The sequence below is a fragment of the Ziziphus jujuba genome, chromosome 4 (assembly GCF_031755915.1).
Source record: "Ziziphus jujuba cultivar Dongzao chromosome 4, ASM3175591v1".
In the NCBI taxonomy this organism is placed as follows: domain Eukaryota; kingdom Viridiplantae; phylum Streptophyta; class Magnoliopsida; order Rosales; family Rhamnaceae; genus Ziziphus; species Ziziphus jujuba.
This window is the reverse complement of record NC_083382.1, coordinates 14,184,815-14,210,634: the sequence shown is the minus strand read 5'-3', so window position 1 is coordinate 14,210,634 and position 25,820 is coordinate 14,184,815. Positions and strand designations below refer to the sequence as shown.

Below are 25,820 nucleotides of genomic sequence, written 5' to 3'. Positions count from 1 at the left end.
TACAACAATTATGTAAAAATTGGGGCCTAGTTTCTAAAACTTTCCAACGTATAAGCCCATATCTGCAAAAGCAAAAAAAAGGTCGGTGAGCCTCATCCTTATCTGACCTCAACTCCTAGAAATCTTCCTTTTATTTTACATTTTAAAAATTGTTTTTTTTAATATTTATTTTTCTTATTAATATTAATAAATATGCATATAATATAAATAATTTTAATTAACAATAACTTATATATAAAACATATATATATATATATATATATATTTATTTTTTTTTTTTTTGTCTCCTGCCCCAAAAAGTTTCTCATTTATTATCACGAAACTTTCATTTTCCAGGAAAACCCGTACGAAAATTTTCTTTCTTTCTCTCTCTCGTAGTCTTCCTTTTCATTGTTTTTTCCTCTCTAGAAACCCTAGCTTTCTTCGTAAACTTTTGCTGCTGCATTCCGGATCCTTCGAATTATGGCTTCTGGATCGTCCGGCAGAGCCAATTCGGGATCCAAGGGTTTCGATTTCGGCTCCGACGACATTCTCTGCTCGTACGAGGACTATTCCCACCAGGACACTACCAATGGTAGCCACAACGACGCTGTGATGAATTCTAGCTCTCTCAAGGTACTTTGCTGACTAATACCCTAGGACTTTGATAGTTGAGCTTGTAATTTTGTTAGGGGGCCGGATTTTTTTGGGGGTTTTATATTTTGTGAAATGAAAGCGTAGGATTTGGATCGTATTGGATGAATTGGTTATGGAAGATTGATTTTTTTTTTTTTTTAAAGTTAGATTTTCTAGTTTCTTATATTTTTGTATTTTGAATATGTGACAGATAAGGAAATTTCTGCTTTGATAACGATAACGAAGTCTGAAAATGGAAAGAAATGAAATCTTATAATTAATTTGCTTTATCGAACAGTAAATTGAAGATTGTTCATTTGCTGGGTTTTTGTCTTGAATCGAATTCATTGAATGCATATCAGGGAGGCTAAAAAATCAATTTTATATTATTATTATTATTATTTAGATTTTAAGGGCTGAACTGGAATTTACAAGAGCTGGAATATAGTACGGCTCTTTAAGTCTTTTTGTTGCCTGGTTTACTAGCTCAATCTCAGATCATCTTAAAACATTTAACGGATTTTTTTTCATTATTATAAAAAAGAAAAAAAGGAACTGTTTTATTATTAGCTTCGTTTTATTAATTTTTTGCATTTATGTTGAATATTAGAAAGTGTTATTTTATAGTTTTAGTTTATATGTACTTTTACTGTTCGAGTTGCTTACTGGCAGTTGACGTGTTGTGTGTGTGTGTATATATATATATATATATATACACATTAGGATTTTCATAAAAGCAGAATGGGAAGATCATCTATGTTCCCTACGCCTGCATATGGCCAGCCAGAAGATTCTTTCAACCAAGAAGTGATCTCTACCGTAGAAAGGAGTATGAAGAAGTATGCTGACAACCTTATGCGTTTTCTGGAAGGAATCAGTTCACGGCTGTCGCAGTTGGAATTGTATTGTTACAATCTTGATAAAACAATTGGAGAAATGCGATCTGATTTAGGTCGTGATCATGGAGAGGCAGATTCGAAGCTTAGGTCTCTTGAAAAACATCTTCAAGAAGTGAGTTTTGCGTCCCTGTATTTTATACTTCAAATATATAATATTTTTAAAATATTTTCATTCTGTGTTATAAGAAATTTTACTCTGGGATTTTGGACACATAACGATTTCTTGAATGATTTCTTCTTATGTGGCAAAAGTTTCCTATAGTGTTTGGATTAGTCAAACTTTTCATCAAGTACTTTTTGCTTATGTAATCTGCATTTTAATCTTTAATCTAGCAAGGATAGATTGCATAAAATAGGAAGTTATGCACTTAACAACATGCAGGATTTGTTGGATTACCTTATGAAATCATGTTTTAACATGACTGCAATTATTGAATCATGTTTTAGCATGTGTAGTCGCACCTAATGTTCTCCTATCATAATAGTGAGTTCAGCATGTGTTGTTAGGATTTCAAATAAAACTATATTTTCTTCCTGTGCCATTCTATTTTCTTCCTAGAACCTGATGACACAATTCGTCTATGAAAGTGGAGCACTTGTTTATTTTGGTGAATAACCATGAATATTTGTTAATTATTGAAGCCATATCAGATTGTGATAATCCTAATGAAAATCCTATGCAGCTGATTCATTTTACCATAACAGAAGTAAATGGAATGCTTAAAGTTAATAGGGACCTCTTCTTGTTGTTGTAGCTATGTGCTGATTCTCTCTTCTACCATGGGCATGTTTGAGGTTCCTATAATGTATAACCTAAGGACACCCTTCCGTAGCCTAGTGTTTCATCTACCATAACATATCTGTTACACTGATTCAAAATAATTGTATTATTAGAAATTAGTTTCTCGATGTTGTTGTTTTATGTTATCTCAAACAGGTAGTGAACTTAATTCGTAATGCCTATTTTAGGTCCACAGGTCTGTACAAATCCTAAGAGACAAACAAGAACTTGCTGAGACACAGAAAGAACTAGCTAAACTTCAGCTTGTCCAGAAAGAATCTTCTTCATCAAGTCATTCACAAGGTAATGAGGAGAGAACTTCATCACCCATCTCTGATCCCAAGAAGACTGAAAACACATCTGATGCTCGAAACCAGCAATTGGCTCTTGACCTGCCCCATCAAGTAGCACCACCACAGCAGGCTGTGGCACCTCTCCCGCAGGCCCCATCTCAGAATGTGTCTCAGCAACAATCTTATTATTTGCCTTCTACTCAGTTACCAAATCCACCACCCCCAACGCAACACCCTCATAATCAATATGTACCTTCTGAATCCCAGTACCGGGCATCTCAATTACAAGACGTCCCTAGGGTGGCACCACCACCAACACAACCTCAGGTGAATCAGACACCATCAGTCCAGCATTTTCCTCAGTATCAGCAGCAATTGCCGCAGCAGATGCCTCAGCAGGTTCCTCAGCAAGTGCCTCAGCAGGTGCCTCAGCAAGTGCCTCCACAAGTGCCTCCACAAGTGACTCAGCAGGTGCAATTGCCGCAGCAATCCTCTATGCAGAGCCATATCAGAACCCCATCGCCAGCCATCTATTCATCCTACCCACAAAATCAGCCTACAAATCCGTCTTCAGAGGCTCTTCCAAGCAGCATGCCCATGCAAGTGCCATTTTCAGGAATTACCCAACAGGTATCTGGTCGTGCTGAAGCCATGCCCTATGGATATAGTGGTGCAGGTAGAACTGTACCGCAGCAATCCCCTCCTCAGCAAATGAAAGGTGCATATGGAGCACAACCAGGTGACGGTTATGCAGCTTCTGGACCCCATCCTGCGCTTCCTCCAGGGAGTACATATATGATATATGATACTGAAGGAGGAAGAAGTCATTATCAACCTCAAGTTCCTCGCTTTACTCAAGGTGGATATCCCCCTATGAGTGTCCCTCTTCAGAATCCTCAACCAGCCTCTGCCCCTACTATGGTCCGGAACCCACAGTTTTTTCAAAACCACCCCTATGGTGATTTGATTGAGAAATTGTCGAACATGGGCTTCAGGGGTGATCATGTTGCAAGTGTGATTCAGAGGATGGAGGATAGCGGCCAACATATTGATTTTAATGCCGTGCTGGACAGGCTGAGTATGCATTGAAGGGACAGGCTGAGTATGCATCGAAGGTGAAAGGATTATTCCATCATAGCCTCCAATTTCGGTGGTAATTATTGCGTGTTTTATTATGCATCGAATAAAGGATGATATATTGTGCCCCATGTTCTCGTAAATATGGTTTCAGAGATGCAAAGTTTATTGTAAATCTGTGCTCTAATTCCAAGACTTGCTTATGGTTGTTTTTTTTAAGGCCATGCTTTAATATCTAGCAATAGAAACACTTTTCTTTAGAGAACTTTTGTCCATTCCTTCCCTTGCAGAATATGTCCCACAACCTGTTAGTTTTAAGTACTTTGATCTGTACTTTAATTTCATGTATGCCATGCATGGGTGAACCAATGCAGACCTGGTAATGTCTAATATGAGGTGTTAGCTTCATGTGTTCATATTCTGTCATTGTCTTGTCTAATGGGTTATCGCCCCTTATTGGATGCCTAAAACATTGGCATTGCTCTAATGGCATACTAATGCCCTAATTGCATTTGTTAACTATTATGGATATCTAGAAGCACTTGTGCTTTTATAGCGTGCCATGTCTCTCTGGATTTTTGTTGTTGCCTTTTTAGTATGTTCGATGTTGAAGCGTTTTTCTTGTTGGTTTGTATATAAGTAGATTGTGAGGGACATGATTTTGTTGTTGTTGTTGTTGTTGGGGGTTCAGGGTAGGTGAAATCATCCTTTGACTTATGGCCTTGTAATGATCGTCTTCTCTGTTTTCTTTCTGCTATTATGTGCTGAAAAAATATTGGCCCTAAAAGCAAAAGCTGAAAGGGGGGGTTAAGGCTCTTGGGTAGTGAGGGGCTAAGGTATATGGAAGTAATGAAACATGATCAAGATTCAAGAACAAGGTCAAAAAGAAAGTCTATTTACCAAAACCCAAAAAAAAAAAAAAAAAAGGGTCAAAAAGCAAGTATAATGGGAAAAGTGGTACCGCCAGACCCAAGACCTCAACTTTATAAAGATCTTTTGTTCGCTGCAAATTGTATAACTTTTGGTTTTTAAACGTTAATTTTAGCAAATTTTAGTTTTTATGATACAAAATGATGTGGTATTATCTTGGTTCTTGAAAAATAAAAATTTTTATATGAAATAACACAAAAACTAAAATGGTGTTTTACTTGCTATTTGGATCTTTGTAAAACAATTTAATGATTTAACGTACAGATGAGAATTAAACAAAGACAAAACAGTCAGCTTGCTTGAATGGTTTTATGTTTTTTATCATCTCTTTTTTTCCTTTGGAACTTGGTTTAAGCTTAAAGCGTAAAGGAGCACAATTATTTTTGTGTTTTCTGGTCATCAAAAGAAGAAGCCAACCGTTTTTTTTCTTTTTTTTTTCTTTTTTTTTGGCAATTAAAAAAAAAAGTGTTAAAATAAAATGCCAACTTTTTTCTTTTTTTTCTTTTTTTTGTTGGTTGGTTGAAAACGAAAATGCCAACTTTATGTGATTGGGTTTTGTGCATCCTTACGGTGATCACTATTCGACCGTAGTCGCATGAAAAAAATGTCAATTGTGCGTGTGAAAGGGTCTTCAGTATGAAGCTGCCCAACTCATATATTTGAAAAAAAATAAAAAAAGGTAGACAGCATTCATGGAAAGAAGGGAAAGGAAAAATATACAGATTTTATGCCGAGTATCGATGTGGCATGACGTGTTTGACTTGTTATTTTACATGATTACTTACCTTGTAAGTTCAACCAGGTTTCTTAAAGCCTTGAGGGGTATTTCATAATTTTTTGGATTTTGGATAATTACCAAAACAAAAGTATTCGGGGTTTCTATGAGAGCCGAGTATTCTAACCAACTAAACTTTTATCTTTTAGTGTAGGTGAACATATCAAATCAAAATTAGAACTCAGATTGACATTTTTACACACGGATTTACCATAATAATAAATAGTCAATGGTGACTCAGCGTTGTGGGACACTTTCTGATCATAAATACCAGTCTCCTTTTCAACCTTTAAGAGTATCTTAAAAATAAAAATAAAAATAAAAGCCTCCTACAAGAAGGATCATCAATCTAGTTTTAAACTCATTTTAATATATATAGAAAGGTCACCCACCTGTCATGGTATTCCATTTTTCACGAAGTCTATGTTTCACAAAGTCCCGGTAGAGCACTAAATACAACTTTGAAGATAAGAAACAGGTTTAAAAAAGCTTCAATTGGAAGTTAGTTTGGAATGCAAGATCTGCTAATGGTCTTACTGACCTGTGTAGCAAGAAAATCTCTTATCTTCTCCCAGTAATATTGTTTTTTATGACTCTAATTTTGGTGCCCTTCCTGATGATATGTGACAATTTGGGATCTGGCTTCTGTATTGTAATCCTCCTTTTGTGAGGCAATCAATTATTCACGAAAAAATCACATGGTAGACATTTGTAACAAATTATAATAATGCAGATTGTCACAGTGGAGCCACATAGAAAGTTTTTTCTCTACTATTATCCCTAAACCTTTAACCTTTTTTTTTTTTTTTTTTTTTTTTTTTTTTGTGAAGCAATATCCTCCCTTCAACTTTTTTTGGTCGAAAAAGATGAATTTCATTGAGACGGAAGAATTAAATCAGCTAATATCACCATCAAGAATACAAAAACAAGAAAGAGGCAAATTACATTCCCACCCTGAAAACAAAGGATTTATTCGAAGCTGCTTTAGCAACCTGAGTCTCCAGTCTTATTGAATATTCTTGGAACACAATTCATCTCTCATAACCCCAACTGATGTAAGAAGTATTTTGTATCTTTAACGATAAAAGCAAGGGACCAATGAAGGTAGACATCTTGAAATTTCATGCTAAGAATAATGTCCCATTAAGTCTCTTGTTCCACCCTTGCTCTTATATCCAAGTACACTCATGCAGCAACGCCAAGCTCTGTGATTTTCTTGCTTGAATCACATGGGACAACTGAAGGTATTAAAAAATATATATATATATATATATATATTTAGACATATTTTATAAAAATAAATAATAAATTCAATGGCGGATAATCAATTTTGTCAAATTGAGAAGGGGTAAACTGAGATTATTTCAAAAATTTAAGGACATCGCTTAAAAAGGAAAAAGTATAGAGTGCCAATTTTAAACCTTACAAATATTAAGAAATACTTTTTAATTTTTTTAAAACATATAGAGAAGTTCTTTTCATAATTCTAAAAGAATTTTATATAGTATTATTTTTTATATACTATCATTTAAATATATAAAAAAATATATAAAATAAATTTATAATATATTTTTAATAGTTAAAATATTCATAATTCATAAAGTTTTAACTAAACCAAAAAATATACTTTTTTTCCCCATAAATTACTTACAAATCAAATATCACTTTACAAAAAAATTTTATAACACTTTTAGACGAAACTAATAGTTATGAAATTTTACAAAATTTTCTTCCCGATTAGAACATTTTGGGTAATAAAAAAATATATTTATTGGAGTATTTGATCCTAAAATTATGAACATCTCTAAAAATATTCGGTCTTATATGTTATTTAATTAATTAATTATCAAATTGACAAATAAAATCGTAAAAATATTAAATAAATATTATATTTTTCTTAATCAATCGATTTATAATAAACATTAACAATTAAAGATATATTATTATTAATAAAAATTGTAAAAAATACGTATTTAATAAAATAATTTATTAATTAAAATATAAAGAATAATTATTACAATTGCATTATATTTTATAAATATCATTTTAACATTATAAAGAACTCTTGAGTTGTTGAGAATTATTTATATCTTTTTTATTCTCATTTCAAAATATGAACTGTAAAAGTAATTATCAAAAACGCATCTCCTTAATAATTTTGCATGATAGTATTAATATATCATCTATATAAATATTTGAAAATTAAAGTTTGCATGTATTAAATATCATCGATATCGAAATTTTGAAACTTGGCTTCTTGAAAATATATTTCCTACATATATTTCAATTTTGTTTACGTTTTAATTTTTATTTATTTTATAATATTTATATAAATATTAAATTTATTATTTAAAAAAATAATATGTAGGTTAACTTGTAACTTATAATATTAGTTTTCTCTAAGAATATGATAAATAGACTTGTCTAATGTAATTTTCCAATATTATTTGTTAAATGTGAATATTTTTTATTTTTATTTGCCTAATTATTAAAAAACCAATTAACAGATAAAAAATATCAATAATATTACTTTCACAAAAATGTTTTTACTAAATATAAATAATTTTTATTAAAAAAATTTAACCGAAAAAAATAGATATTTTTAAAATTTCTATGTAAATTTATGAAAATTTTATGAAATTTTCAAAAAAAATTTATGCAAATTATGAATTATTTAATCAAATTATGAAAGATTTGTTGTAGATATCATGATAAAAATTTATATAAAAATTATAAAAAAATAATCAAAAATTTCAATAAATAATATAGGAATTATATCTATTTTTATCTAAAAACTATATATATATATATTTTTTTATTCCCCGGTTTTCGAACAAACTCACAACATATAATACCATTATTTTCGTTTTTTTTATTTGTATCTTACACATACCATTAACTGTTAGAGCTATGTGGAATATCTAATAGTCCTTAAATTTTTGCGGCATCCGCAGAATAATATTTAAAGGAATGGCATATAGGGATGCAAAAGCATATACACATTTTAACTTCATTTATGGGCAGTTAATGAAACTTCTCCTTGGGCTTTGTGCTGCCAATCTTTATTGTATAACCTCCATTATATATCCATATATATATATAGAGAGAGAGAGAGAGAGAGAGAGAGAGAGGACAAAGGAAGGACGAAGGAGAAGTTCTTCGGACCACTCTCTGAAACCCTTTATATTAAAAAGGGCCAAACTCTCTGTGTAATTATAGTCTCCATGCACAATTCCTGCACACTGGTCTGCTCCTCTCTACTGTCTAATCACTTTACCATGCATATTCTTCCCTTTTTTTAATATATTTTCTACATTAATAGCTGTTTGTTTTAATATATTTTTTTTGGATGTATAAATAGCTATATGTAAGATATGGTTGGATTGAGATTAAAATTAGGATTTTGAGTAAAATTAAATGTGATAAAAATTAATTCAATTTTGTTCTTGATATCAATGGACTAATTTTTTTATGGTATAATTATTATTAAAATGAATTTAAATTTTTTTATTTAAAACAGAAAATGAATATAAGTTATTGATTTTTGAATTAAACAAAATGATTTTAATTAAATAAATAAGTTCAATATAAAAAATATATATAAAAACTTTTATGTAATTTCTTAAAAATGTTTATATATATATATAACTCCGAGTAATTATTCTAAAAGTCTTTGAATCAATTATAATAGAATTTTAAGCCATTTAGGTGTTTGAGAAAACAATAATAAAACTAATTATTTAAGAAGTTTAGCAATTACAAAATAGTTTTTAAAATCAGGTCTTAGAATAATTTTTAAAATATGATTCTTTTATAATCAGGATAGATAAATTTAATTTTTTAAAACATCCTTAATTAATTAATATAATACTAAATTATATTTATCTTTAATCCTATCAAATATTTTACTCAACTTAAGAGTCACTAGATAAAAATTCAAATAAAAATTATAATATGAATTAACTGCTTTAATATTTAACTAAATGTAATATACATATACATATATATATATATATATATATATAAAGAGGTTGTTAAGTATTTTATTTTAAAATTAAGATTTGGAAAAAAAAATAAAAATAAAAATCATATATTTTAACATAATACTTTATGCCATTTTATTATAATAAAAAAATTTTAAAAATATTTTAAGTTAAGCATTTTTTAAAGTATTTTAACATAATTACATATAAATATTTTTTTTAAAATAATTAACTCACATATATCATCTCTATTCTATTAATTGTAAAATTTAGAACAATTCAATTTAGTAAATTACCAAAACACGTACTTATAATCTTTACATCTTAGAATACTTTTATTAATACAAGTTAACAAATACTTTTTAGTTTTTACTGCTTCTTTCTTCAGCTAAAGAGCTAGAACTATTTCTTTTAGAATTTAAGTATTTATTCTTTTAGAATTTAAGTATTTATTCTTTTAGAATTTAAGTATTACCAAATTAAGTCTCAATTTTGAAACCCTAACAGAGAGTTGGCGAATCCATTGTACCTCCAATTTCCCCCTCAAAAGATGCAGCCGGGTTGAGAACCCACTTGGGTCGACCCGGATGAATTTGGGATGTGAAACTTTGGGCTTTTGATTCCATTGGATCGAAATTAGTTGACGAATGCCAGTCCTTAGATTATCCATAGTGACTGGTTTATATAGGCCCACAAAATTTAGGACCCGCATATAATAAGCAGGAGTCCATACCAATAAAATGCCCACTGTTTTCCTTCTAAAACACGGACATAAAAAAAGGATTTCATATAAAAAGAATTTCTCTAAAATAATAATAAATGGAGCTTAAGTTTTTGGTGAATATAGTATAACCGTAGAAAAACTGTTAATTCTTTTAAGTGATTAATTTTTTTAAGTCATTTACAACGACATCCTTTACAATTATAATAATTTTTTTATTTTTTCACTTTAATAATCTTAAATTTTAAAATTTTCAACCATTTATATAAATGGTTTATTAATTGAGTCCAATTCACTTGATTGTTAAAAATCTTGTTACAATTTTTCATTATTACAATTTGATGAAAAATTTAATAACATATTAGTACATGGATTGATCACCAGAACAATTAATGACAAATTGGTACATGGATCATTCATATGGGTATTGTTATATTTGTTCTAACTTATAGGGAAGTGGACAGTAGGCCGATTAGAAATCTAATGTGCCAATACTTCACACCAATTTTGTTTAAAATAATGCATAATGTGGTATTTAAAAAAAATAAATTAGCAAGATTGGTTTAAGAGGTTTTCCTTTGGTTTTTTTTTTTTTCACCTATATATTTAATATGTATTTCAGCATCCTAAAAGACTCTCTAATTTTTTTCTTTTTTTTTTTTTTTTTTGGGTAATAGAAGGACTCTCTAGTTTGCTTCATTTAAAAGAATCATTTAAAAAAAAAAATTCCAACTCATTTTTTATCTTAAAAAAATAAAATAGATAGGTAGTTTAACTTTCCAAATATATAGAATTAAACTTATAATTTATCATCGAATAATAGTCCATTGATATACTTTTTACTTCTACATTCATAAGGTTCAATAATCATCAAAATTCTTATTTTATCATGAATGTTATATACATATATATATATATATGGTTTAAGTTGCTATGCACCACAGTTTGTCACCACAAAAAAAAAAAAAAAAAGGGGTGCAATGCACCACAAATGCCATATGTTAGCTGATCTTTTAATATCAATCCTATTGATTTACTACTGTTAATAAGAATTACAAATATAAACATAAGGGTAAATAATATTAAACCATCCTAAATTATTATTAACTTACAAATAACCACATATATTGTTAAATAACAAAATTAAAAATAGATTTTAATTTTACATTTCGTTTTCGGGATAAGATTTTAAAACTTTTGTCGTACTATAGTGGTCCTATTTGTCACATGGGTGATCCGGGTTTGATCCGGCGTTGTTTTTTAAGATTATTTTTGTTTTTTTCCAATAAAAAAAAAACTACTTTATTTTATTTATTTTTTCCATAAAAAACTACTACTCGTCAATGTCAAATAGATTTATTTCTATGCATAATTATATGTAGGTTTGACTAATAGATTTATATTTTTGTGTTTTCCATTTGTGATTGTTGGTTCTCTAGTTGACCCTAAAAAAAAAAAGGAAAAAAAAATAAAAATAAATTGTTTAATACAATGTTTAGAGTCTTTTTTAATCACAAAAAAAAAAATGTTTAGAGTCTTTAGACGCGCTATATATATATTACAAAGCATTCGAGAAAGACGCTCTTAAATTTAGAAACTTGCCCCTAATTGACAAATTATTCCTAATAAATAATCTTGTATTATTATTATTATTATTATAGATATTATTTCAGTGATTGACTATAAATGATATAATAATCAAAAACTTTGATAGCTAACCTTGTAGAACTTTCTGTCATGAAGCTTCTAACTATTGTCTTATATTAGCTCCATATGGGTATTTATTCTGAGCGATTCAAAACTCACTAAATTTATTAATTAGCCAAAATTTTGGTGGTTAAATAATTTAAATTACTTTATTGGACTTACTTTCTATAATTATAAAACATTATTAATTTTTTTAACTATTAATAAATTGCTGCATAATTTTTATCAAAAATTTGATTAATAAATACGATATCTATAACAGTGTCTATTTATTATTTGTTATTTCATATTTTTAATTTTTTTTATCCTAATTTTTTTAGATATTATATTTTAAATTATGTTTGGATTGAAAAAATAGGAGAGAAAAGTAAAGAAATGAATTGATTGATTCACTTGTTTAAATGGTTAAAAATAAAAAAATCATATAAAAAGTAACCAAAGCAAGGATAAAAAAATTTGGTAAATAATTTGATATTTTTATTATTATTATTATAATATGGGGGAGAAGGGAGTTTTACCCAAATTAAAGATTAAAACTTGAACTTTAAAATGCACTCTCATTAGTACAATTACTGGATGAGTCTACAAATACAAATAATTTAGTGTTTATAAACATTACAATTTAAAGTGAGGTAAATTAGTAAAAAATAAATGTATATTTTTACTTTCTACATCGAAATTAAAAATTATTAAACAGCGTTCAGTTATGTCATAGTAGGTAGAATTTTCAACAAAAGATAACCTAAAAGAAATTTAAAAACTAATATAATTTTCCATTTCGATGGCAACCAGAAAGAATTCAATAATGCAAACTATTTGAAGAATTTGGGCATGGTTTGGGTCTAGATCCGATCAACAAGTTACGAAAGAATGGATATTTAGCGTAACGGTCAAATGTAGCAAACGCGGTCCTTCCACGTGGCTAAGGTGGACATGGCCATTCAGTTTTGAAAATCTTATTATATTGCCGTTGGTTAAGGAAACGGTTTGAATTCGAGGTGGGAAACTAAAATCTACGCGCTTAACGGGAAATTTGGCCGGACGCGTAACTCACACGCACATTCCAATACAAAATAATTGCAAATGGCCGGGGGTAAAGTTGGAAATAGAACCGAAAGTGAAGGATGGAATTTTTTATGTTAGTACCGAAAAAGGGCCTTCTAATAAAATACTTTCATGCTTACTCTAAAAGCAAGATTTCAAATTCATTGAAAAAAGCAATGAGGCCAAAGGGCCAACTGTCCCACACAAGGGCTTAAAGAGAACATGTTGACCACTTCTGAACTCTCTCTCTCTCTCTATCTCTCTCTCTCTCTCTCTCTCTTTGAGAAACAAAACCCACCATGTTAAGATATATCTTGTTATAAATATTTCTAAATAAATTGATTTACATGTCGAAATTCGGAGTTAGAATCATTTAGAGTAAGGTAGTTTTACCGCTAAATTGGTCTTTGAAATAAACAGTAATGTTTAGTAATATTCAAATCAAGGCTTTTTGTTTGAGAAGTGTTAAACTGGTGAGATTTTGATTTGGTAGTGAAATTTTTATATGTTTGATAATTGTTCGAAAGTGGAGAATTTGGGATTCATAGGAAATTAATTTTTACAACTTTGAAAAATAGGGTAGAAAATGGTTTTTAACATTTTTTGTTACTAACGAAATATTACAAAAAACTAAGACATATAAATTTAACTATTTGTAATTTTTAATATTATGTTATTAACCAAATATTATTTTAAAAAAAATTTATCGTATTTTAATATCTTCAATTATAAAGTTTTATAATTTAAGCTCTAATTTTATTAAAATGATAGTTTTAGTGGTCGAGTATTTTTATCTATGTTATAAAAATATATATTTAAATCATGAAAATAACAGAATTTAGAATAATTTGTAATTTAAAAAAAAAACTTATTAAGACAAAATGGTAACTATTTCACCCACAAACTTGTTTATATAATAAAATTGAAAACAATAAAATATACGAGAAAAAAGAAGAAAAAGAAAAAGCAATGAAATACGAGAGAAAAGAAAAAAACAGCTAAACAAATAAAACTGTTACCAACTTATTTGTCTAAATTAAAAACTAAATTTAAAAAATTTGAGATCTACATTATTATTTTTAAAGTTTAGAATTTAAATCATAAAATTTTAAAAAAATAAAAGTATCAAAATGTAATTAAATCTAAATATAATTATTAGAAAATTAATTCCTCAAAAATTATTTTAAATAAAACTGTTATCAATTTATTTGTTTACATTAAAAATTAGATTTTAAAAATTTGAGATCTGCATCATTATTTTTGAAAATTTAGAATTTAAATCATAAAATTTTAAAAAAATTAAAAGTATCAAAGTGTAATTAAATCTAAATATAGTTATTAGAAAATTAATTCTTCAAAAATTATTTTAAATAAAATTGTTACCGATTTATTTGTTTAAATTAAAAATTAGATTTTAAAAATTTGAGGAGATCCGCATCATTATTTTTGAAAATTTAGAACTTAAATCATAAAATTTTTTGAAAAATTAAAAGTATCAAAGTGTAATTAAACCTAAATATAGTTATTAAAAAATTAATTCTTCAAAAATTATTTTTTAAGAAATTCATTTTTATAAATAAGTTTCATTCGGAATTTTAACACTTTTTAAACAGAGTTTAAGAGGAAAAACACAGACCAATCAATGTTATTTTTTACCAAAGCATGTGCAACTTTATGTTTGCTCCAAGACTAATTTTTTTTTTTTTTTTTTTTAGTTGAATTGCTCGTGGACTAAATTGCATTAGAGTAACATGTGATGTGGTATATGTAAGAAGTTTCACTTTTCATTTTGATATGATTTGTTTGCATATGGTGAATGCAAAATAATAATAATAATAATAAAAGTATCATTTCTCTTTTGAAATGATTTAAAGACTTTTGGCAAGTATAAGAGCATATGTTTTATCCCACAATCTTACTTTATAGATATGTATATTAAATAATTAATTTTTAAACAACAAAAGTATCTTCATTTCCATAGCGAAGTTTAGTAATTTATCCACTCTTTTATTTTTATTTTTTTTATTTTTTTTTATGCTTTACGTTACTAATTTTATCTAACAAATGAAAAACAGTAAATGATCTAGTGGTAAGTTCTTTACTGATTTTTTATGTTACATCTATAATTTTGAGATGATTCAATTCATATCCCTTACTTTATATATGTATATGAATATATGTACATAAATATATATATATATATATATATATATATATTTTGGATAGGTGGAGGTATTGGGGTTCTCATGGGAGTTATAATCTTTGGATTTAAATTCATAATTTCTCAAAAATAGAAGTATTCTTGGACAAATTACAAAATAAATCTCCCCTTCAAATAATAAATTATTGGTTTTACTATTTTGCCTTGTTTTCTCAAGCCACTAATTTCTTTGCTAATGAATAAATAATACTAGTAAATTGGGGGAATCAATACCATTAACATTCTTCCCCCCAAAAAAAAAAAAAATAAATAAATAAATAATCAAAAACATTAATTGGAGATCGAGTATCAAAACTTCCAAGAATCTCAAGTTCGTCTTTGGAATTGGAGCTCAGGTGTTTCTGTTAATGGTGTTGTATGTCCTGAGCTCCTGCCTGGGTCTTTTGTTGAGCTTGTATTAATGCAGGAGATTGATCGTGGTGGATCAACTCCTAAGTCTGGCATTTTGTGCCGTTTCTTTTGGTTTATAAAAAATATTTTTCACCAAAATTGAATAAATAAATAAAGAATCTCAAGTTGGCCTTTCGTCTATCGTGAAGAAAAAGTCCAACTTAAAAGCACCGTGTTACTTTTATATTCATTTTAGAAACCATTTAATAAATCAAGCCAATATTTTCTAACCGGGCGAATGGCTAAAACCAAAATAGGTATTATTAAAGAGCATTCCAAGTTAAAGAGATTGTTTTTATTTATTTATTTATTTTAAAAAGTATAATTTTTAAAATTAGAAAATATTTTTAAAGGAAAAATATTTGATTTTAATAATCTTCAACAGTACTCTTTTATTTATGTTCATTATTTTGTATTTTCAATAAACATTTACGGTTCTATACCATCAAATAAAACTCTATTTAAAAAAAAATTATTAAAATCTGATAATTAATAAATATAATTTTAAAAAATAAATATTAACATTAATTTTAATATTAAAATATAATTTAAACTTACAATATATATATATATATAAATATATTTATATTTATATATAATATTGTGATGAACTGTATTTAACACGGATCATATAAATAATATTATAATGGTAATTTTGAAATTTGACTCGTGCAATATCAAATAAAAACAGATTAAGTACAAATATATATAACATTGTAATGGTAATTTTGAAATTTGACTTGTATAATATCGAATAAAAAGCAGCATAAAGTGCAAATATATATATATATATATATAGTAAATTTGGCTTTCAAAATCCTAATTAACTTTTCATAATAAAAAGTTATAACAAATAAATTAGAACTCGCTTTTAATGTGTTAATTCTTCAAAATAAACTGTATAATATAAATAAAAAATTTATTGGAGATGCTTGAAGTATCTCATGAACCAAGCTATTTCAAAGAATGTTTGACAAAATAATTTTGAACCTTAAATATATAAGTTTTTATTAATGATGCACAAACAATGAGAAGTTTTAAGTATTTACGAACCCAAATTCAAACTTTTCTACTTTTTTATATTAAATATACACACAAACACACACACACACAAAATATATATATAATAAGAATAAAAATTCAAGGGTTACTATATGTTAAATATTATTCATATATTTTTCTCATATTAATCTAACTCTCAATTTCAATTGGGTTATACTAACAGGATTATCATTGAGAGCTAGATTTATAAACAGTGCTTAAGAAACTCATTAGTTCTTGTGGGAAATGGAGACAAGACAGCATAATGAGTTATCCATTTTTTTTATTTATTTATTTTTAATTTTTAAGGCTAAAGTGTATTTTGTTCCAACTTGCACACATTTAGAAAAGGAGAAAAAGTAAATAATAATAATAATAATAATAATAATAATCTTTTAAAGATTTGCAGAATATGTTTTTTTTTCTATGTGACAGTTTAGGGATAAAAAACCATTTTTTTTCTTGGTCATAATTAAAATTCTAATCTTCCACTTCAATATCATATATATATATATATATATATTCTTAATTCGTGCACATTGTTCCATTATATATAGAAAAAAAAAAAAAGCTATAGAAAGATAAAATAAAATTGCAATATAATAAAATTAGTTTTCATTAAAATATGTGAACATGTTATCTCCTTATTATATTGTATTAATTGATTTTTAACTTTCCAAAAAAAAAAAATTATTATCAAAAAAATAGAAATTATTTATTTTGCATGGATGGATCAAATATAACTGTATAATTGTCTTTCATTTTAAGGTTGATATCAAATCAAAATCAAAATTTAGACAACAACGATGGATATGCGCATTTTTTTGTCATCCAAAAATAACAACAAACAACTAATTTCTTAGCCCAAAATAATAATTAAAAATTTCTTAACAACAAAGTCATCCCCTATAGAAGTCAACAAAGTCATCCCCTATAGAAGTCAAGTAATAGATGATACAAAAATATCAAAACAAAGTAACAAATGATACACGCTAAAAAATCTATTATTCTTGTTTGTTTTTTTAAAACTCTTCCCCTTTTGAAAGGAACATTTATGATGTTAATTGCAATAATCTCTTTTCATAATTATACTAATTTAATCCAATTCTCTATTTTTTTTCTCCAATTTATCAAACCTTATGGGAAAATAATATGTTTGGACCACATTTAATGCATCACAATTTGTGGTGCTCAATTCAACCAATTTTGTGAATTGGTTCAAAATCGGTATTTAAAAATAAATATCAAAATATAGTTAACACTACTACATCAATTATTTTCCAATTGTAACTTTAGAAATTATGAGTCCTCCTTTAAGATCTATTTTAATAGGATATATTACTTTTATGAGAAAAACAAGAACGGGGTATTATTATTTATATTTTGGTTAAAAAAAGGAGACCAAAGAAATAGAATATTACTGTTTTGGTAGTGATTATCAATTTCAGCTGACATAATTTTCAAAATAAGAAAAAAAATATATATGGAAATAAATATACAAAATTATGCTAATCAATAATTAGTAAATCAGCTGTCAATTTTACAAATATTAATAATCAACAAGTTGTAAATATAATATATATATATATATAGATATTTTTATTTTAATAATCATGTACAATTCAACTAAACTGTAAAAGCTATGTCAAAAAAAAAAGACAGTAAAAACTCGGTGTCATAATTTTTTTTTTTTAATTTCAAGAATTACAGAATAGTTGTTTTATAAAAAGTTTCATAATTTTACATATTTACTAAAATAACACAAAAATTTAATACAAAAACAATTATATAAAGCCGCGTTTTGGTGTTTCAAAATTTGATTAACTTAAAAAAAAAAATTATTACAAATTTCGATTAGAAGAAAAAGAAAGAAATAAAACTAAAAAATAGAGAGAGAGAGAGAGAGAGAGAGAGAGAGAGAGATAGAGACGCGCCGACGCGCTTTCTTTCTTCGATTATTCATTCTATCTTCTTCAACCTCCTCCCACTTCTCCACTCTGTCAAAAACCCATTCGTTTTTTATTTGTGCTGTAACGTTACAACCCCAACAAGTTATCTTTCTCTCTCTATCTTCATTTTGTCACCCAAAGCTCTACAAATTTCAAAAAAAGAAAAAAAAAAAAAAAAAAAAGAACTTAAAGTTACAGGAGAATATACAGAGCTACGGTAACTACCATTTCATGAGCATCCGTCAGCGTCATCAATCGGGCCGTGGGCATGCGGTGGCGCAGCATCGGAACGATCCAGATACCGAACCCTACAACATAATACCCGTCCACAACCTCTTAGCAGACCACCCTTCCCTCCGTTACCCCGAGGTACGCGCCGCCGCAGCAGCTCTACGCGCCGTCGGGGACCTGAGGAGACCGCCTTACGCCCAATGGCTTCCACACATGGACCTCCTAGACTGGCTCGCCCTCCTCTTCGGCTTCCAAAACGACAACGTTCGGAACCAGAGGGAGCACCTCGTCCTCCACTTAGCCAATGCCCAGATGCGGCTCACGCCGCCGCCGGACAACATCGACACGCTGGATGCCGGCGTTCTGAGGCGGTTCCGGAAGAAGCTGCTGAAGAATTACACTAGCTGGTGCTCTTACCTTGGGAAGAAGTCCAACATTTGGATCTCCGATCGCCGGGAATCCGCACAAGACCAGCGGAGGGAGCTTCTGTATGTTTCTCTGTACCTTCTCATCTGGGGTGAGTCTGCTAACCTTCGATTTATGCCCGAGTGTCTGTGTTACATATTTCATCATATGGCTATGGAATTGAATAAGATTCTGGAGGGTTATATCGATGAGAACACGGGTCAGCCTGTGTTGCCGTCGATTTCAGGTGAGAATGCGTTCTTGAACTGTGTTGTTAAACCCATTTACAACACGATTAGAGATGAGGTTGAGAGCAGTAAGAATGGGACTGCCCCACATCGTGATTGGAGGAATTATGATGATATAAATGAGTATTTTTGGAGTAAGAGATGCTTTCAGAAGTTGAAATGGCCTATTGATGTCGGGAGCAATTTCTTTGTGACCTCTAGTAGGAGTAAGCATGTGGGTAAAACTGGGTTTGTGGAGGAGAGGTCGTTTTTGAACTTGTACAGGAGCTTTGACAGGCTTTGGGTTATGCTAGTTTTGTTCCTTCAAGCAGCTATTATCATTGCTTGGGAAGAGAAGGAGTACCCTTGGCAGGCGTTGAAGGAACGGGGTGCTCAGGTTCGGGCTTTGTCCATATTCTTGACTTGGAGTGCATTGAGATTCTTGCAGTCACTACTTGATGTGCGGACGCAGTACAGTTTGGTATCGTCAGAGACTCTGGGGCTTGGGTTTAGGATGGTGATGAAGAGTATTGTTGCTTCCGTGTGGATTGTGGTTTTCGGGGTGTTTTATGGGAGGATATGGTCGCAGAGGAATAATGATAGAAGATGGTCAGCTGAGGCAGATAGGAGGGTGGTGAATTTTCTTTGGGTGGCACTGGTCTTTGTCATTCCGGAGCTTTTGGCACTGGCTCTGTTTATTATTCCTTGGATTCGGAATTTCATTGAGGAGACTAATTGGAGGATATTTTATTTACTATCCTGGTGGTTTCAGAGTAGAACTTTTGTTGGTCGTGGCCTGAGGGAAGGTCTCATGGACAATATAAAGTATACTTTGTTTTGGGCTGCAGTGCTTGCTACAAAATTTTGTTTCAGTTACTTCATGCAGATCAAACCTATGATTGCCCCATCAAAAGAATTAATGAACCTTGACAATGTGACATATGAGTGGCATGAATTTTTTGGAAGTGGCCATAGATTTGCTGTTGGGTTGCTGTGGCTTCCTGTTGTTTTGATTTATCTAATGGATTTGCAGATTTGGTATTCCATTTATTCCTCTTTTGTGGGGGCAGGAGTGGGGTTATTTGCACACTTGGGTGAGATTCGAAATATTCAACAATTGAGGCTGAGGTTCCAGTTCTTTGCAAGTGCAATTCAGTTCAATCTCATGCCAGAGGAGCAGCTGTTAAACACAAGGGGAACATTGAAAAATAAGTTCAAAGATGCTATCCGCCGGTTGAAGTTGAGGTATGGTCTTGGACGGCCATATAAGAAGCTTGAATCCAATCAGGTTGAGGCAAACAAATTTGCTTTAATATGGAATGAGATAATTATGATTTTCAGAGAAGAAGATATTGTTTCTGACCGTGAGGTTGAGTTGTTGGAGGTTCCCCAGAATTCTTGGAATGTCAGGGTTATTCGTTGGCCGTGTTTTCTTCTCTGCAATGAGCTATTGCTTGCCCTTAGTCAGGCCAAAGAATTAGTAGACGCTCCTGATAAGTGGCTTTGGTATAAGATATGCAAGAATGAGTACAGGCGATGTGCTGTCATAGAAGCCTATGATTGTATCAAGCACTTGGTTCTTGAGATTGTCAAGCGTAACACTGATGAACATTCCATTTTGACAGTCTTGTTTCAAGAAATTGATCACTCTCTTCAGATTGAGAAGTTCACTAAAACATTTAAAATGACTGCACTTCCACAGCTGCATACCAAATTAATTCACCTTGTTCAGCTTCTGAACAAGCCTAAGAAAGATCCTAACCAGGTGGTAAATACTCTACAAGCTCTTTATGAGATTGTTGTTCGAGATTTTTTCAAAGACAAGAGAAGCACCGAGCAGCTGAGGGAAGATGGTTTGGCTCCTCCTGCTTCTATGGCAGGGTTGCTTTTTGAGGATGCTGTTAAATTACCTGATCCTGATAATGAAACCTTCTATCGTCAGGTTCGGCGCTTACATACAATTCTCACCTCGCGGGACTCTATGCAGAATATACCAGTTAACCTTGAGGCAAGACGTAGAATTGCCTTCTTTAGTAACTCCCTGTTTATGAACATTCCTCACGCCCCCCAAGTTGAGAAAATGATGGCTTTCAGTGTTCTCACCCCTTACTATAGTGAGGAAGTATTATACAACAAAGAGCAACTGAGAACGGAGAATGAAGATGGTATTTCAACCCTGTATTATTTACAGACAATTTATGTCGACGAGTGGAAAAATTTCATGGAGAGGATGCGCCGAGAAGGACTGGTGAAGGATGATGAAATATGGACGACTAAGTTGAGAGACCTGAGGCTTTGGGCTTCTTACAGGGGCCAGACACTTTCTCGAACCGTGAGGGGAATGATGTATTACTACCGGGCACTTAAAATGTTGGCTTTTCTGGATTCTGCATCAGAGATGGACATTCGGGAAGGATCACGAGAACTTGGTTCGATGAGGCGTGATATTGGTTTGGATGGTTTTGGCTCTGAAAGATCACCCTCTTCAAGGAGTTTAAGTAGAACAGGCAGTTCTGTCAATTTGTTATTCAAAGGCCATGAGTATGGTACTGCTTTGATGAAATATACATATGTGGTAGCTTGCCAGATTTATGGAACACAGAAGGCAAAAAAAGATCCTCATGCTGAGGAAATTTTGTATTTAATGAAAAACAATGAAGCTCTTCGAGTGGCCTATGTTGATGAGGTTTCAAGTGGCAGGGATGAAAAAGAGTATTATTCTGTTCTTGTGAAGTATGATCATCAATTACAGAAGGAAGTGGAAATCTACCGTGTAAAGTTGCCAGGTCCCTTAAAGCTTGGAGAGGGAAAACCTGAGAATCAAAATCATGCCATTATCTTCACTCGTGGTGATGCGGTTCAGACTATTGACATGAACCAAGACAATTATTTTGAGGAGGCACTCAAAATGAGGAATCTATTGGAAGAATATAGGCACTACTATGGTATTCGGAAGCCTACAATCTTGGGAGTCAGGGAACATGTTTTTACTGGTTCTGTTTCATCACTGGCTTGGTTTATGTCTGCTCAGGAAACAAGTTTTGTCACCTTGGGGCAGCGTGTTTTGGCTAACCCATTGAAAGTTCGTATGCATTATGGCCATCCGGATGTGTTTGACAGATTCTGGTTTTTGACTCGAGGTGGCATCAGTAAAGCTTCCAGGGTGATTAACATCAGTGAAGACATCTTTGCTGGCTTTAATTGCACTTTGCGTGGTGGCAACGTCACACACCATGAATACATACAAGTTGGCAAGGGAAGGGATGTTGGGTTGAACCAGATTTCCATGTTTGAAGCCAAGGTTGCAAGTGGAAATGGGGAACAAGTCCTGAGCAGAGATGTCTACAGGTTGGGTCATAGGCTGGACTTCTTCCGAATGCTGTCATTTTTCTATACTACTGTGGGATTCTTTTTCAGCACAATGCTGGTTGTTCTGACTGTGTATGCATTTTTATGGGGTCGACTGTATTTGGCACTTAGTGGCGTTGAGGGTTCTGCTCTAGGAAGCAACAGTAACAATAAAGCACTTGGTACAATCTTGAATCAGCAGTTCATAATCCAACTTGGTCTGTTCACTGCTCTTCCAATGATAGTGGAGAATTCTCTTGAGCATGGGTTCCTTCAAGCTTTATGGGATTTTTTGACAATGCAACTCGAGCTTTCATCTGTTTTCTACACATTCTCAATGGGAACTCGTACCCATTTCTTTGGCAGGACTATTCTTCATGGTGGTGCAAAGTATCGTGCAACTGGGCGTGGCTTTGTTGTGCAGCACAAAAGTTTTGCTGAAAACTATAGACTCTATGCTCGTAGCCATTTTGTGAAAGCTATTGAGCTTGGGCTGATACTTATAGTTTACGCAGCGCACAGTCCGGTAGCTAAAGACTCATTTGTTTACATAGCAATGACCATCTTTAGCTGGTTCTTGGTTGTATCATGGATTATGGCTCCCTTTGTTTTTAATCCTTCTGGTTTTGATTGGTTGAAGACTGTAGATGACTTTGATGATTTTATGAGCTGGATTTGGTATCGGGGCAGTGTGTTTGCAAAAGCTGAACAGAGCTGGGAAAGATGGTGGTATGAGGAGCAGGATCATCTGAGGACCACTGGTAAGTTGGGCAAGGTGCTGGAGGTAATTCTAGACCTTCGTTTCTTCTTCTTCCAGTATGGAATTGTATACCAGCTTGACATTGCTTCTGGAAGTACCAGCTTTCTTGTCTACGCATTGTCTTGGATCTTTGTTTTTGTGGCCTTTGGGGTATTTGTTGTTATAGTTTATGCTCGGGATAAATATGCAGCAAAAGAACACATATACTATCGTATGGTTCAGTTTCTTGTCATCATACTTGCGATACTTGTGATTATTGCTCTTCTGGAATTCACAAATTTCAATTTCTTGGATATTTTCACTAGTCTTTTGGCATTCATTCCCACTGGGTGGGGCCTGATATTGGTTGCACAAGTACTCCGACCTGCACTGCAGTCTACTATAGTCTGGGATATGGTTGTCTCTGTGTCACGACTATACGATATAATGTTTGGAGTTATTGTTATGGCTCCTGTGGCACTGCTATCATGGCTTCCTGGATTTCAGTCCATGCAGACTAGGATACTGTTCAATGAGGCATTCAGCAGGGGCCTCAGGATATTCCAGATTGTTACGGGCAAAAAGTCCAAGGTTGATTTGTGATTTGAGGTAATTACATTTTTTTGGGGAAATGATGGAATATTTTACTGTCTCCTTTGTGTCATATTCAGCTTGTTTATCCATGCTATGCTATAAATGAACATAGAGTACGTTTGACACACACAATGGTTCATGAATTTTGATGGAATAAGAAATAGGGGTATAGCTATTTTTAAGAATAAATTTGTGGGAGGAGTGATTATTCTTAGTCATGTTCTGGTTATGACAATGTATCAAATCCAATGCTGAGTATATATATACACGCACTCACATACACTTAATTTCTACTTAAGCCTGTCATGTCTAAGAGTATTTTTAAAAAAATTCAGTTTGGTTGAAATCTTAGAATGCTTGTCCCTGGAAAATCTTTGTTGGGTCAATTTGAACTCAAAGCTTGCCATGTTTTTTAGAAAAAATTCTGGACTGTGATTTATTTCCTCCACTCCAACCATACAAGTTTCATTGCATTGACCTTAAAGTCCAGTCCTTTAGATCCATTTTCAGAAGCATAATTAATAAAATATCAGTTTGTTTTTATACTTAATATTATATGCAGGGAAACTTGTTTCTAGCAAATTATATGTTATCTGAGCTAGCATGATCTTTTATTTTAGCTAGATTTTCCAGTAACTATATGTTGATTTATTTATTTTATTACTATTTTTTTGGTTGAAGTGTTAAGTGTGAAACTTGAAATTGATGCTTTTTGCCAATGTTTCTAGCCGATAAGCAAGCTGATCAAATTAGTTGAGTGGATATTATATCGTTATAGTTCCACCTTTAGGGTTTCAAAATGGTAGTATTAAATATTAATCTAGAATATCAATGAGTTATTACTTATCAGTGAGCAGGAACTAGCCTCACTTTTTAACTTTTTTAGATTTATGAATCTTTTAGTTTACTGTATATCATACCTATTTGTATGTTGAAGCATTTTCATATGAATGTTTTAGGTTTATCATTAGGATTAATCTTTTCTCATCTTCAATGTGAACCTGACATGAAATTATGTGCAAAAATGTAGGGATCATGATCTTCCATTGTACTGTGCCTTTTGTTGAACCTGATTTTAAACTGGACAATTTGTAGGCATTGGTAGATCTTCCACATCTTGCTAAAGATTTAATAATGTTATGCAGCTTTGATGTCACCATGAGGCGAACCAATACTACAAGTTGAGAGATTAGACCATTTTGACTTGCAGAGGACTTGTTTGTATCTTAGGGCTTGTACTTATTTCAGATGATGAGGGAGAGGAAAACACGCGTCGTTTCTTCATTGCTACCTCTATCATCGCATTGCTTGTAATTAGTCATGTTTTTCATACTTAAAAAAAGGAAAAATGAATGTCCAGTTGGGGAGCTTTCGGTTAACCCTCCCATATTGAAAAGGTATAGCTCGTCCCATTTGTCTATACTAGCGTGCTAGTTAATTCTGATTGTTAGAACATTTTTTATTCTTTTGTTAGAAATGCAGTCTGTTTCTTGACTAGTTATTCGTCTGTCTTGTTTTCAATCTCCAAGACCAGTAATTTATCGGTTTATATATCCCCATGCTTACGCGGATGAAAATGTTGAGAATGAAAACATTGTGGATATGCTTTTTGGAGTTTCTTGTTCTTCCTGCTATATGGTTTTTGATAGCATTTGATTTTCTGTTGGTCTACATTTTGGGACCTTTCTCTTTTGCTTCTTTCTTTCCTCAAAACGTCATCATTCCTATCACAGCTTGCTCTGGCTCTGTGTGTGTGTGTGTGTGTTTTTGAAAGCCCACTATAAAATTTGTTAATCCTATTGTATTCGACATGGTAACACATAATCCTGTTTCTCTTTTATATACTAATA

At 31.2% G+C, this 25,820-nt stretch overlaps 2 protein-coding genes and 1 non-coding gene across 5 annotated transcripts; all 3 read left to right on the top strand.

The window, feature by feature from the left end:
* The first annotated feature begins 282 nt into the window (after window positions 1-282).
* Window positions 283-4,081, top strand: LOC107407855 (uncharacterized). The gene is made up of 3 exons (XM_048471715.2): window positions 283-615; window positions 1,339-1,626; window positions 2,484-4,081. The coding sequence occupies exons 1-3, from the start codon at window positions 463-465 to the stop codon at window positions 3,675-3,677; spliced, it is 1,635 nt and encodes a 544-aa protein (XP_048327672.1). The 5' UTR covers window positions 283-462; the 3' UTR covers window positions 3,678-4,081.
* A 14,321-nt stretch (window positions 4,082-18,402) lies between these two features.
* On the top strand, window positions 18,403-25,587 carry LOC107408036 (callose synthase 12). Of its 3 annotated transcripts, none has more exons than XM_048471232.2 (2): window positions 18,403-23,985; window positions 25,066-25,587. In XM_048471232.2, exon 1 carries the CDS (start codon window positions 18,658-18,660, stop codon window positions 23,977-23,979), a length of 5,322 nt encoding a protein of 1,773 aa, XP_048327189.2. In that variant the 5' UTR covers window positions 18,403-18,657; the 3' UTR covers window positions 23,980-23,985; window positions 25,066-25,587. The 3 variants fall into 3 exon arrangements, with proteins under 3 accessions (XP_048327189.2, XP_015870875.3, XP_015870874.3); XM_016015389.4 differs by having other exon boundaries at window positions 25,001-25,587; XM_016015388.4 differs by having other exon boundaries at window positions 18,404-23,985; window positions 25,116-25,587.
* LOC112489915 (small nucleolar RNA J33) lies at window positions 21,620-21,699 on the top strand. Its single transcript, XR_003054187.1, has one exon. It is a non-coding gene; the product is annotated as a small nucleolar RNA J33 (small nucleolar RNA).
* Window positions 25,588-25,820: the final 233 nt, after the last annotated feature.

What these genes read in the sequence shown, in the direction of transcription:
- LOC107408036 (XM_048471232.2), top strand. Translation starts at nt 18,658, where the DNA reads ATGAGCATCCGTCAGCGTCATCAATCGGGCCGTGGGCATGCGGTGGCG.
- LOC107407855 (XM_048471715.2), top strand. Translation starts at nt 463, where the DNA reads ATGGCTTCTGGATCGTCCGGCAGAGCCAATTCGGGATCCAAGGGTTTC. An exon ending in TGAATTCTAGCTCTCTCAAG is followed by an intron (nt 616 to 1,338) that starts GTACTTTGCTGA and finishes TATACACATTAG; the next exon opens with GATTTTCATAAAAGCAGAAT. An exon ending in TTGAAAAACATCTTCAAGAA is followed by an intron (nt 1,627 to 2,483) that starts GTGAGTTTTGCG and finishes TGCCTATTTTAG; the next exon opens with GTCCACAGGTCTGTACAAAT.